Raw genomic sequence first — 14223 nt, 5'->3', positions numbered from 1 at the left:
TTTTAAATTATAGAAGTTAATTTGTATTCCATTTTGAAAATAAAAAGTTTATAGCTGGAAAGACTTGTAAAATTACTTTGCAGTAAAAGGGGAAGCATTATTTTGAACACTGTTTCTAGCACTGACCTGACAAGAGTTGTGACTACTGATACAGTGCCAACACAACAGACTGCCCACAACAAGAAGATGACAGCAGCTACTCGGGCTGTGCGAAACAGCACTGTTCCATTTCAACTTCAGTTTCGCAGTCTGGATGGAATAGTGTTTTGTTTCGAATTTCATTTAGAGTTGAAACAGCCTCACTGTTTTGCCCACCATCAGGCTGGGGGAAGGAACTCAGCCCAGCTGGGCTGACTCCCCATCCTCAACCTTATCACAGCACTTGGAAGGGGAACTGAGCCCAGGCTCAGTTCCCTTCCCCTGCACTGTGAGCGGCTTCCCACAGCCCGGCTGCGGGAGATGGGGAGAGGCAGGGCTGCACTCTCAGCTGCTGCTGGGAGTGCAGCCCTGGTTCTCCCCTGTCTCCCAGCACCTTGCTGCTGGTTGCTTTGAAATTCAAAACATTTTGAAATGTTTCGACTAGCTTCATTTTGTTCTGAGGCTGTTTTGAAGCCCTTTGTTTTGACTCGATTTCACTGTTTCGAGCTCAAAATAAGTCGAAATGGTGTCAAATCGAAACAGTGAAATTTCGCGCAGCGCTAGCAGCTACTATGTAATTACTTGTAATACTGATGGTCTGGATTAGGAGCTAGATTTAAGAGCTCTTTATAGAAAAAGCTAGAAGAGCATGTTCTTAGCTACCATGTATGTGCTACCATCTTGCTTAAAGGTGGCTTAGCAGTCATACACTAAAGTCCACTTTCTTCTTCTACGTGTTGCTAGAACACACATCCTCAAAGTCTCTAAGCTGCAAATGTGCAAGTACAATAATTTTTAGAAGACTTTTAATATTAAAATGATCTAAATAAAAATTGCTGGCCAAAAGTCACTGTGTACCTGTGTGAAGTCTGAGACTATAAGCCTACTTGTTGGCTTGTCACTGCCTCATACCAATCTTCCTTTTTATATGTGCAGCTTTGATATTTAATGTCAAACTATAGGAAGACTTCACCTTGGTTGTGGAATTGGCATAGGTTGAAATGGAAATATTATGATCATAATAGCAAGTGATTTGACCCTGTTGCTTTTTTTTCTGGTTTGTGACTTTTTCTGGTTTCGATTCTAAGATGTAAGACTATACACTCAAAAAAGAAAAACCAGAATGTGCAGGATGTGCAGCTGAGTTGGCACGACTGGCATCATGACTCTGAAACCCTGTAACTTGTAGAAGACAAAAGAATACAGTAGAAACTGACTGCAGTTTCAGGCTCCTTACAATTACTTTCTTAATTAAGGCAGTCCTAGTTTCCTATGGGTGAGTTTAAATGGGTTTAATGCTTGCTTAAAGCAGTTCAGCTTAATGTAGACATGTATCAGTGCAAGCTGACCTGGTTTCAGTAAGTGTAAACCTAATTTAAGTATATAGTAACCTGGTAGAAGCCCCTTAACTTGATTAATTGAAAATTGATGCTATTAACCTGGTGCCTGCTCTTGATTACAGATGAGCACTGGCTTTTTCTCTATGTGCAAATTATCCCAAACCTCACCCTGGGCCCATTGCAAGCAAATATACATGATATGATAAAAATAGCAATCCTTGCCTGAGACGCATCTACCCAAGTGTTTCCCCTGTTGCTATATGCAGTCATGTGGCTAGTAGCATAGGACTGTAAGATTAGAAGGCTGCTTACTGTAGACAAGGCCATGTAGCAGCAGCCCAGCCCATCAGTCATAGCTGGGAGAACATCATGAAGGCAAGTGAACCTGATTGGGCACTACTGAAAATATTTAGATGCAACAGAGCATGTACTTGCTGAAGCCTGGTTTCTAGTCACTCAACTTCAGTTCCCCACATGGCTAAAATCTGAGTGGTGCAAAGATCAAGGCAAAAAGTGCAAAAAGTAGGCACCAGATGGGCAGTTTATTGGTAGAAAGCTTACATGCAGCTCATTGCTTTCTGTGTCTTCTAAATTACGGAACCCGTTCGGATCAGAATTGAAAGACTCACCATTAACACTGCTTCCTTTAAAAGTCCATAACTCTCTCTCATGTTCCCATTGTTGGCACCTATCAAGTATAAGGCTCTTTCCTGAGACTCTTGGATAACCCCGTTCAAGTGAGATGCCTCAGTGCAAAAGTGATGGATGGGGCAACTTAAACTAGGGACAGAAGTTACACATAAACCATCTTGTGTGATCGGAAACTGGTTTAAACTTGTAACAGAACAGAAGTTCAGTGTGCATAAACCATTTTCAAAATGTCTGAAACCGGTTTCAGATCAACCTGATTGGATGTAGTATCAGACTTAACAGATTTAGGTCAAACTGGTTTATGGAACTTCTATTCCAGACCCTCTCCTGGTTCAGTCCCAATCTGGGATTGAGGTGGGGGCATGGCTAAGGAAATTGCTTCAGGCAGGAATGGGGAGTAAATTCCCCACTTTGGGCTTTCCCCCCTCACCCCATGCCTCCTATGTGCACAGGGCAGCTCCCAGTTGGGGATTTGGTGGATGGGGGGGGCAGGTTCCCCCCACCTTAAAGTCTAATACTAAGTCGGGTAACCTTCTCTGCACCAGGGCTGGGCTGGGGGGACCCCCCTGCTGGGGGGCCCTGCTGGGGGGCCCAGCCAGCCTCAGGCTAGCAGGACTGCCCACCCTGAGGTGCAGGGATGGGGAGAAGAAGTGCAAGGGTTTGGGGGCATGTGCTGGGCAGTCAATCAAGGATAAGCCCTGCTGGGCTGCATTCCCATGCCTTCAGACAAGCTAGATAGCATTCTGTATCTCCACCCAGCTACTGGTGTGGGCCACTGCAGGGGTCTGACTACCTTTCTGGTTTCAAAAGTGAATGTCTGTTCACTTGCTTCTTGGTTCAATCTATGCATTTGGGCTAACCTGCAAAGATTGAATTGATTCAGCCTGGGGCTTTTTTAATGTCTGTATTTAGTCTTAGAGGCAAAACAGCATTCACAGAAGAGAGTGGAGTTTGCAGACAGAAACATCCTCATCCAGCACAGGCTCTGACATCACAGTGTGGAAGTCAAGGCTGGGCTGCAGTAGGATCATACATACTTACCTCCACCCAGTTACATTTGCAAGAAGATAATACAAGCAGTCAGCCAAGAGGGTCCTGGTAGTGCAGCATTGGTTTTCATCCCAAAGCCAGACACATGCATGTAGGCAGCACCAGAATCTGCTGTGTTGTCAGGATCCTTTCCCCAGGATGAGGGGAAAGAACCAGGTGTATCATGCTCTCCACTCTGGTTCCCCAGGATCTCTCCCCAGGTGGTATAAGGGCATGGCCCACCCCTGTCCTGGTTGGCCACACATGGTTCCACAGAGCCTGGTGCCCCCAGGATAGCAAAGGCACCAGTGATCAGGCGCATGGGCCAGTGCCACCTGACCCTGCACACACCTTGGCCAGCTGCTGCTGCTGCTCTCCTATTGCATACCAAGTCTCAACTGCACCACCCATTGGTTCCCTGCACCCTCCTGGCAAGGCCCTGCCTGCACTCCCCTGGCAGGGTAAAGTGGGGCACCCCAACCCTGCACAGCTGCAGCATCTCCTTGTACACTGGCATCAGAAGCCCCCAGAGGGGCCCTGTACTGCATAAAATGCCATCAGTGCTGAGCAGGGAAGGAAGGCAGAAGGCTTCAAGCAGAACTAGTGTGCTAGCAAATAAGTTTTGCAACATGCAGCCACAGAAATAGGATCATCAGTGGAGCAGCCGATGTAGAGAGTTCACAATTTTTTGCCAAGGGCAGAAGGCAGGGTAGCTGAATTGCTCTTGGAGGGTGGTGGAGGCAGTTTGTTCCCAGGATCAAACGTGAATGTTACACCTTCCAGAGCATTCAGACTTTAGGTTTATTCAGTTCTGTATTTCAGATGCTCCGTCTGACCATCATACACATTAATGCCATTTGCCTGTATACCACCTGGTACAATGGACACTCAAGTTTAAGTGATTCCAATTAATAATAACCCAAAACAAATGTATTCCTCGGAGTATGTCATACTTTTCCACCCTAAGTAAGACATTATTTCTAGAAATGGGATTCTTCTATCTTTCTTTTGTGACAATTCACCCTAAAATTACTTTGCCCTTAAAAATTCCAGGAATATCACACATCTGAATCTATTTCCAGAATCTCGCCTTCTCCCAGTTCTTCTTGCTTTGAAATATGCAGCACCCCCTAATGGTAGATCTGGGATATAGCAGTTGATTAGTGAGGAGCATTTTTAAACAAGGAAGCATAAAAACAGGGCCATAGTATCAAGGAACAGTTGTTTATACAGGGAAATGTATCAGCCTGGTTACATCAGGAGAGGTGGCTGGACTTTAAAGAAGCCTTACTGAAGGTGCAGGAGCAGTCCATCCCAATGTGCAGGAAGACTAGCAAGTATGGCAGAAGACCAACTTGGCTTAGCAGGGACTTCAGTAAACTAAATCACAAGCAGGAAGCTTATAAGAAGTGGAAACTTGGACAAATAATTAGGGAAGAATATAAGAGCATTGCTTGGGCTTGCAAGGATGAAGTCAGAAAAGTCAAAACACAATTGGAGTTGCAGCTAGCAAGGGATGTAAATGGTAACAAGAAGGGTTTCTATAAGTATGTTGGTAGCAAGAGGAGGATCAGGGAATATGCAGATCCCTTACTGAATGGGGGAGGCAACCTAGTGACAGAGGATGCAGAAAAGGCTGAAGTACTCAATGCCTTTTGCACCTCAGTCTTCACGGGCAAGGGCAGGTCCCAGATGACTGCACCTGGAAGCACAATTCGGGAAGCAGGTAAGCAGCCAACAGTGGTGAAAGAACAGGTTAGGGACTATTTAAAATAGCTGGACATATACAAGTCCATAGGGCTGCACGGGATGCACCTGAGGGTGCTCAAGGAGTTGGCTGATGTGACCGCAGAGCCGCTGGCCATCATCTTTGAAAACTCATGGCAATCAAGATTGGTCCTGGATGATTGGAAAAGGGCAAGCATAGTGCCCATATTTAAGAAAGGGAAGAAGGAGGATCCAGGGAACTACAGACCAGTCTGCCTCACCTCAGTCTCTGGAAAAATCATGGAGCAGGTCCTCCAGGAATCCATTTCTAAGCACTTGGAGGAGAAGGTGATTAAGAACAGTTAGCATGGATTCACCAAGGGCAAGTCATGCCTGACCAACATAATTGCCTTCTATGAGGAGATGAATGGCTTTGTGGATGTGGGGAGACTAGTGGATGTGATATACCTTGATTTTAGCAAGGCTTTTGATACGGTCTCCTGCAACATTCTCACGGACAAGCTAAGGAAGAATGGACTGTAAGGTGGGTAGAAAACCGGCTGGAGCATTGGGCTCAGAGGATAGTAGTCAATGTAGTCTAGTTGGCAGCTGGTATCAAGTGGTGTGTCCCAGAGGTCAGTCCTGGTGCTGGTTTTGTTCAATGTCTTCATCAACCATCTGGAAGATGGCACAGAGTGTACAATTGGCAAGTTTGCAGATGACACCAAGCTGGGGGGAGTAGTAGATAAGCTGGAGGGTAGGGGTAGGATTCAGAGTGACCTAGACAAATTGGAGCACTGGGCCAAAAGGAATCTCATGAGGTTCAACAAGGACAAGTGCAAAATCCTGCACTTTGGACAGAACAATCCCATGCACAGGTACAGGCTGGGGGCTGACTAGCTGGGCAGCAGCTCTGAAGAAAAGGACCTGGGGTTTACGGTGGACAATAAGCTGGATATGAGCCAGCAGTGAGTCCTTGTTGCAAAGAAGGCTAATGGCATACTGGGCTGCATTTGTAGGAGTGTTGCCAGCAGGGCAAGAGAAGTGATTCTTCCCCTCTCTTCAGCACTGGTGAAGTCACATCTGGAGTACTGTGTCCAGTTTTGGGCCCCCCACTACAGAAAGGATGTGGACAAATTGGAGTGTCCAGCAGAGGGCAACAAAAATGGTTAGGGTGAGGGGCACGTGATTTCTGAAGAGAGGCTGAGGGAACTGGGTTTATTTAGTTTGAAGAAGAGAAGACTAAACAGGGATTTAATAACAACCTTCAACTACCTGAAGGGAGGTTCCAAAGAGGATGGAGCTAGACTGTTCTCAGTGGTGACAGATGACAGAACAAGGAGCAACAGTCTCAAGTTGCAGCAAGGGAAATTTAGGTTAGCTATTAGGAAAAGCTAGGAGGATAGTAAAGCACTGGAACAGGTTATCCAGAGAGGTTGTGGAATCTCCATCCTTGGAGGTTTTTAAGACCCGGCTAGACAAAGCTTTGGCTGGGATGATCTAGTCAGAGATGGTCCTGCTTTGAGCAGGGGGTTGGACTAGATGACCTCCTGAGGTCCCTTCCAACCCAAATTTTCTGATTTTATGTTGCAAACCCAGCTCCTGCCCCCTCTCAAGCCTCTCTTTTCTAGACTGAATAGACCTAGCCTCTTTAATTTATCCTCACATGGAAGGCCATCCATAGCAATAAGCTCCCCTGTTGCCCCTCTATTCACCCTAGTGCAGCAATCTATGAAAGCCACAGCCCACAACTGTGCCTCTGTAAACAGTGCCCACTTGGTAGCATGCAACTGGGTGCACTAGAATCTAGTTCTTGCCCTCTGGGCCTCGTTCAACATCAAATGCTTATCTTAATATTTATACCTGTATGCTAGGCCTCCATACTTGCCTGCCACAACTTGGATTTTATTCATTTAGACTGGAAGGCTTCACCCAAGTTAAGGTCTTCAGGCAAGATTAATGGCTGCTTCCTCGAGGCTCCTACCTCCCCTTTCACCCTGTCCATTCACCAACCAGTTGTTATTCATTAATAGCTCGAAGTCCTTTTATACCAATTTGATGTTAATCGTTATAATCATTCAGGTAGCTCAATAACGTCTTATCGTAATTTAGAAAGGAAACTGTATTATTAATAGAAACTGTATTATTAATAGACTCACGATTAGAGGTTTTCTAGTATCATGTCTCTGTTCCTTGTCATGGACCTTTTTCAGGAAAACCACAGTCTGGGACTCACTTCGCTGTCCCTTTTGGCCAGTCACTCCAAGTGACTGGACTTAAACTGCTCAGCATCTATCTTCTCTCTGGGGTAGGCAAGCCTTCAGGTTCAAAAACCTTTCAGGCTGAGGAAGTTTCAGTGGTTGGTGTGTGCTCTTCCTTGATGGAATGAAAAGTAAAGAAGCCTGAGGCTGGGTGGTATGCATACAAGACAGGCAGTCAGTGAAGATGTAGATTGAGGAGTCAATGGCTGAGACTCCTATGCAAATAGACCTCTGGTGTACGTGAGCAGATGTGTTGCCAATAGATCCAGAGAGGTGCTCTTCCCCCTCTATTCAGCGTTGGTGAGGTCACAGCTGGAGTACCCTGCCCTGGGAGTGTGTGCAGTGATGGGGAGCCACTGTCTCCTGGGGCAGAAAGGGAGGCACATGCCCCTCCAGATTGGTGTGCAGGGTGGGGGTAGATACAGGCTGCCTGCTGCAGTGGGGGTGGCAGCAGGGAGTAGTTTCCCAAACAGGGTAGGCAGGGGGCTCCTTGCCATGGCAGCATGGGGCTCCCAGTGGCAGCACCAAGCCTCCCCGCCTCACCCCTCTCTGCCCTGCCATGCTGGGTCTGGCATACTGGACTGTGGAGGCCCCAGAGGGAGGGTAGCAGGATGGGGAGCCCTGAGCCTGCAGCCACCAGGCTGCATCTGCCCCTGCCCCATAGGCTCCGCTCCAGCCATGCCACCCGTTGGGGAGGGGGAGCTGCGCTCCGCACTCCGCTCCAGCCTCAGCAGCCACTGCCGCCCACAGGCAACAGCTGGGGTCAGGCACTGCTGGGAGGGGCAGGGGGCTGTGGCCCCAGGTCCCTGAACCCGCACTAGCACCTGGGGGTTCCCTCTAGGGAGCTGTGGGTAGGGAAGGAGGGGCACCAGCAGGGTGGGGGTGGGAGGGAGGCTGCAGGTCAGGAGTGAGTGGCACCAGCAGGGCCAGGGGGCTGTAGGTGGTGAGTGAGGGGCACTGGCAGGGCCAAGGGGCTGTGCATTTTGACTGAGGGGCACCAGCAGGGCCAGGGAGCTGTGGGTTAGGAGTGAGGGGCAATGGCATGGGCAGGACACTGGCATGTAAGAGCTGCTCGGCATCAAAAAGCAGTGTAGGGGGGACAGCCGCAGCTGGACCTGCATCCTGGTGAGCAAAGGGGACAGGGAGAGCTCTGATTTTCCATGATAAAAAACCAAACGTCAAAATCTATAGATATTTAGAATTTATTTTATTAAAGTGATTGAGGCACTGGTAGGCTTCCAAATTGGTTTAACATTGTAACTATATCAATAAAACATTGTGTTTAACTAATACCTATATATATATATATATATATATATATATACACACACATACATACATACATATATATATATATAGTGTTTTTCATTTTAATCATGGAACAACGTGAATTTGGGGGTTTTAATCAGAGAATTTGCTATTTTTAAGCAGAGAAAACGAGGATGCATGCATCTGTGGCAGAACACCTTCAGTGCCTGCCATTTTAAGAGGTTTGAGCAGGCTGTGGAGCAGCTGGCAGGTGCGATTCAGCCTAACAAGGTGGTCACATGACTGCAAGAGGGCTCCTGGATTGGAGGATAGGGCTGGGCAGCCTCAGTATAAATGCATGCCCTCAGAGGTGAGCTGGCAGTTGCTGTAGGGATATTGCTGGAGTAACATCGCCCAGCTGGAGAGCTGCTGCTTCCAGAACATCTGGAGGTTAAAGACAGGAACTATGGGGATGGAGGAGGTTCCTAGTCCTGGGGCATGACTTAAAACTGCACCCTGCTAGGCTTGGATGGTGTGGTGGTGCTGCCTGTGGCGGGGTGTTCCCCAGGAAATGCCACACCAGTGCCTCCCTAATGAAAGATAAGTATGGGGTGCCGTATAGCCTCAGACCTGATGACCTTGTGGGTTACCCTGTAAAGGGGACAGGCAAGGGGTCCAAGTGTTGGGGAAAACTTGTCCCCAGGTTCGTTAGGCGGAGGCTCAGGCGAACAACAACATAAGTTTAAAGACTTGATTTATTAAAGAATGCATTCTGAACAGACAACTGCCCCGAGAGGTAACTATCTGTTGTTCTACTTCGCGCACAGCTTGATTATATAGTGAGTATGATATAGGAAGTGACATCATATGCATAGTAACAGATACATCAATCTATTTAATAGCCACACACTTTCTATACTAGTATCCTGTTTTTACTAAACTAGAATTGTTCCAGTTTCTGCTTAGCCTAGCAGTTTGGGGTCATGCCCTTTGACTTCCTCACAGCTTAAGCTGTGTACGTGACCTGCTTGCTTACACATAATGGTGATTGACTCTGTTCTGTTCCCCTTCACAAGCATGTCATCAGAGGAGCTGTACCTGCACCACTACTGCTACTCCTTGCCCCTACTCCCTAGCTGGGGAGTGGCCAACATTTTCCTGCTGGTGGGTTGCTCCACCAGAGCTGGATGACTGCCAACGGTGCAGTGGGAGCACAGCTGGAAGCTCCTCACTAGCTGGAAGCTGCACCCACACCACAGGCAGAGGGAGGACAGGGTGGAGAGAAGTCATAGTGGCAAGCTGCTCACTGTTTTGACCTGGCACACCTGTGCACTGCCAACTTAGGTGCAGGTAAAGGCAAAGCTCTCCAGCTTTGCAGGCTGGAGCTAGTGGCTCTATGTTGCTAATCCCTGTTCAACATTAGCTTTATTGCAGATAACAGGTCACTTAACTGAAGTCTGCCACTCCACAAACAGCTACTAGCAGTTCTGGAAGATCATAGAGCTGCTATTAAGGTAACCGAATATTTGTTTTTTTCAATTGCTCCATCAAAACAAGCTTCAGCCATAAGTATAAAAATATCTGGTGCAACACTTAGAATTCCATGTTTCTTTTTTCATAAACCTCATCTCAGCTTTCGTGCTAGCCTTCAACTTGTTCTTTTCCCTGGGAGCTCTGTCACTAGCATCCATATGCTGAGACCTTGAAGTAACAGCATTTTGTTCCTCTGTTCTGCTTCAGATTAAAGTTCTTTCTGCAACTCCTGGAAAGATTGTTTGTGAAATGAAAGTTGAGCAGGACTTCATAAGCGAACATGGAGTAATGCATGGAGGCTTGACAGCCACCCTGATCGATGTTGTGTCAACAGCAGCACTCATGAACTCAGAAAAAGGAGTACTGGGGCTCAGCACGGATATGAACATAACGTATGTATTAGGGCTGTGCAAAGTTTTGCCAGGTGTTTCATTTCAAAGCTGTTTTGATGCATTTTGAGCTCGAAACAGCGAAATCAAAATGAAACAAAAGGCTTCAAAACAGCTTCAAAAGGAAACAAGGGGCACTCAAAACTTTTCAAAACGGTTGAGTTTTGAAGTTGGGCTTTCTTGGCTTCAGCACTGGTCCCAGGCAGCAGTGGCAGCCTCCCCTCATCTGGCAGGCAGATCCAGGGGCCTGCACCCCCGGGAGGGCTGCCGAGCTGTGCCAGACTCCTCCTGGTGGTGTGAGCCCCCAGATCTGCATGCTGGATGAGAGGAGGCTGCCGCTGCTGCCTGGGACTGGCAGCAGCAGCAATTTTCCCTGGCACCAGGTGCAGGCTGTACCCAGCGCTAGTCCCAGGCAGCAGCCTGAGCCTCCTCTCATCCAGTGCGCAGATCCGGGGGCTTGCACCCCTGGAAGGAGTCTGGCACAACCTGGCAGCCCTCCCAAGGGTGCGAGATCCAAGATCTGGCTCCCAGAAGAGATGAGGCTCAGGCTGCCTCTCCTACCAGGAACCGGTGCCCCCCACTCGACTCCCTGCTCAGCTCCAGCCCTGCCTGCATGCCCCCCTACCTGGCTCCAGGCTGGACCCTGAAGCTTACCAGCAACAGCAGCCGCACTCTTGGCCTCATGGCACAGCCCCTCTGCATGGACGGGGGCAGCACGGCTAAGCCCCGGCTACCTGATATCTCAGTATCCTCTTCCGCGGTGTGCTGCTGCAGCCCAGCTCGGTACAGCTTGGGGCTGTGTGATTTTTGGGCAGCTCCAGGCTGTCACCTGGGGCTGCACACCACTCACAGAGACTGCCGGCCACACCAGGTGCCGCACTGTCCTGCTAGGCTGCTTCTGTGCACACAGGACCCAGGCCAGTGTGGCTGGTGGTCCCCGTGAGTGGCATGCAGCCCCAGGTGATGGCCTAGAGCTGCCCGAAAGCACACAGCTCCATGCCACACCAAGCTGGGCTGCAGCAGCGTGCTGTAGCAGAGGCTACACGGATATTTGATGGCTGGGGCCGAGCCGTGCTGCCTCCCCGGTTTGTAGGGGGGTTGTGCCATGAGGCCAAGAGTGTGGCTGCTGCTGCTGCTGGTAAGCTGGGGGGGCATGCAGGGGGCAAGTGAGGAGGCTGGAGCCAGGCGGGGGCCAAGTGGGGGGTTGTAGCCAAGCAGAGAGAAAAATGGGGGGTGCCGCTCCCTGGTGGGAGAGGCAGCCTAAGCCTCCTTTCATCCGGGCCACGGATCCGTAGGCTCACAACCTCAGGAGGGCTGCCGGGCTGCGCCAGACTCCTCCTGGGGATGCAAGCCCCCAGATCTGTGCCAGACGAGAGAAGGCTCAGGCTGTAACAGCAGCAATCTTATCCGGGGCTGTGCGCAGCACCCCCAGGAGGATTCTGGCACAGCCCGGCAACCCTCCCAGAGGTGTGAGCCCCCAGATCTGCACCAAATGAGAGGAGGCTCAGACTGCAGCAGCCAGTGCTTGTCTGGCATTGTTCCTAGGTGCGAGAAGCAGCCTGAGCTTCCTCTCATCCAGGGCCCAGATGCGGGGGCTCACATCCCTGGGAGGGCTGCTGGGCCATGCTGGACTCCTCCCAGGGGTGCGAGCCCCCGGATCTGTGCACTGGATGAGAGGAGGCTCATCCAGCAGCAGCAATCTTCTCAGGTCCCAGGTGGCAGCAGCAGCCTCCTCTCATCTAGCATGCAGATCCAGGGGCCTGCACCCCTAGGAGAAGTCCAGCACAGCCCTCTCCAGTGTGTGAGCCCCCAGATCTGCGCGCCGGATGAGAGGAGGCTGCCGCTGCCCGCAAGTGTCAGGACTTTTGGTTTGAACATTTTGACATGCAGTTTCCCAGAAACCTCTATACCTATCTCCTTGAAACTTGGCAGGCTTCATGCTCTCAGAAGGGGCTAGCACACTTGTAACTTTCATCCAAATCAGGCAAGAAATGACAAGGTTTTAGGCATTTTCATGATTTCCTATTATAGCCTATAGGCAAAATATTGAAACAGTTTCAACGAAATGGGACAGTGCTTCGAAATGAAATGAAACAACTAAACAAAACACTGTCCCTTCAAAACACCGAAACAGATGTCAGAACGAAACAATGGTGTTTCGCACAGCCCTAGTATGTATTGCCCATACTTCCGGGAAAGTGTTAAGTCTTCACAGTTGTCACCTTCCACATATAGAGTCTGCTGAGTTTTCTTCCTTGTATACTAGCTACTATGTGAGTTGATGTTAGAACTGGAGAGAGAGGGATTTCAGTTTGAGCACTGTCTGCAGTTGTTGATACCAGCTGACTGTAGTAGGTTAATTTTAAATGCCTGAATGGTCTCCAATACATGACATATGTATAAATCCTTACCTCTCTTTCATTCAAGGTACATATCTGCCGCTAAGTTGGGAGAACTATTGATTACTGCTCAGATTTTGAAGCAAGGAAAAAATATGGCCTTCACCAGTGTGGATCTAACAAACAAGGCAACAGGAAAGCTAATTGCACAAGGCAGACACACAAAGTTAATGGCATATTGATATAAGGAAATGAAAAGAGAAACCTTTGCCATAAGAAATTGGTCTTGAATTAATCTTCTAGTTTTAAGCTATATCTGAAAGCTCTTGGTTAGCTCATATAAAATGGGCTGGTCTCAGTTCCACGATTAATTAGCACTAATTTTCAATTGATTGTAGTCCTTCAGGCTTTGACTCCCTTGTCAGAAACATGTAGATTGATTTGCCACTTTATTGTGCCCAAAGAGAATGATATTATTAAGGTGAATTTTTCCAGTCAGGAGTTAGCTTTCCTGACCACATGGGAAGCTAATATTTTGATGCCCATGCCACCACACCTGTCATGAAAAAGTACCTGTCTTCAAGACTGCCAGGTAATCACTGTTAATATCCCAAATTCATTAACAGACTACTTTTGGTTGTCTTGTACAATAACATGGTATTAAAAACAACAGGTCTTTATGAGCTCATAAATTGTGAGCACAAAGTAAAAATATGTTCCATTGGGCAGTGGAGGGGAGAACCTACCTCCCTATTCATCATTGAATTCAATGTTTAAAGAAAAAGTCCCAGTGGTCAGGTGGAATAATTTGACACATTAACTATTTAATGAAAGCCAGTTTAATTAATTTAATAAACACCAGTACAGCATGCAGAGGATGTTGATGTGGTTTGGTTTGGTTTGGTTTTTCTTACTGATGAAAGGGTATCCTTTCTCTCTCCCCTACCCTGGGGGTCTTCAAGAGGAGGTTACACGAGTATCTAGCTGGGGTCATCTAGACTCAGCACTCTTTCCTGCTTGTGCAGGGGGTCGGACTCGATGATCTATTGAGGTCCCTTCCGACCCTAACATCTATGAATCTATCCTGCCATCCTAGAACTGCATATAACTTGGTACTTCAGCAGAGTACTGAAATACATCATGCTTTACCTTTGTTAGGCCACTTAAAAAGCCTGGTGCCTGTGGAATCAAGTCTTTTTCACTTCTTCCCATACACACTTAGACCTCTACACCCATACACATGTACCTGGTCTAAAATTCCATCAAGTGTCCATTCTGTCATATTACTTTGGGAAAACCAACCCTAGATACACAGCAACATGGCATTGCTCAGACTGTACTGGCATATGACTTGAGTTTGCTTGTGTGCCCAGGACCACAGCACATTGAACTTGGTCAGAGCAGCCCCAGCTGGCAGGAGGCACAGGGAGTCAACGTGCCAGCCTGGGGCTGTTCTCCCTGGCTCACCATGCTACAGAGGGGTTGGCTGGGACACAAGGGTGCTTCAGTGTTGGGGCTAGACAGCAGACAGGCTCTGCACTGAAGCACCCTCGTGCCCTAGCCAGCTGGGTCAGTGTCTACACGTGCA

At 48.4% G+C, this 14223-nt stretch overlaps 1 protein-coding gene across 1 annotated transcript; it reads left to right on the top strand.

Moving 5' to 3' along the window:
* The first annotated feature begins 4850 nt into the window (after positions 1-4850).
* LOC132249180 (acyl-coenzyme A thioesterase 13-like) lies at positions 4851-13513 on the top strand. Its single transcript, XM_059723520.1, has 3 exons — positions 4851-4884; positions 10074-10299; positions 12724-13513. The coding sequence occupies exons 1-3, from the start codon at positions 4851-4853 to the stop codon at positions 12875-12877; spliced, it is 414 nt and encodes a 137-aa protein (XP_059579503.1). The 3' UTR covers positions 12878-13513.
* Positions 13514-14223: the final 710 nt, after the last annotated feature.

Source organism: Alligator mississippiensis, chromosome 3, assembly GCF_030867095.1.
Source record: "Alligator mississippiensis isolate rAllMis1 chromosome 3, rAllMis1, whole genome shotgun sequence".
NCBI lineage: Eukaryota > Metazoa > Chordata > Crocodylia > Alligatoridae > Alligator > Alligator mississippiensis.
This window is presented reverse-complemented; position numbering and strand designations above follow the sequence as displayed.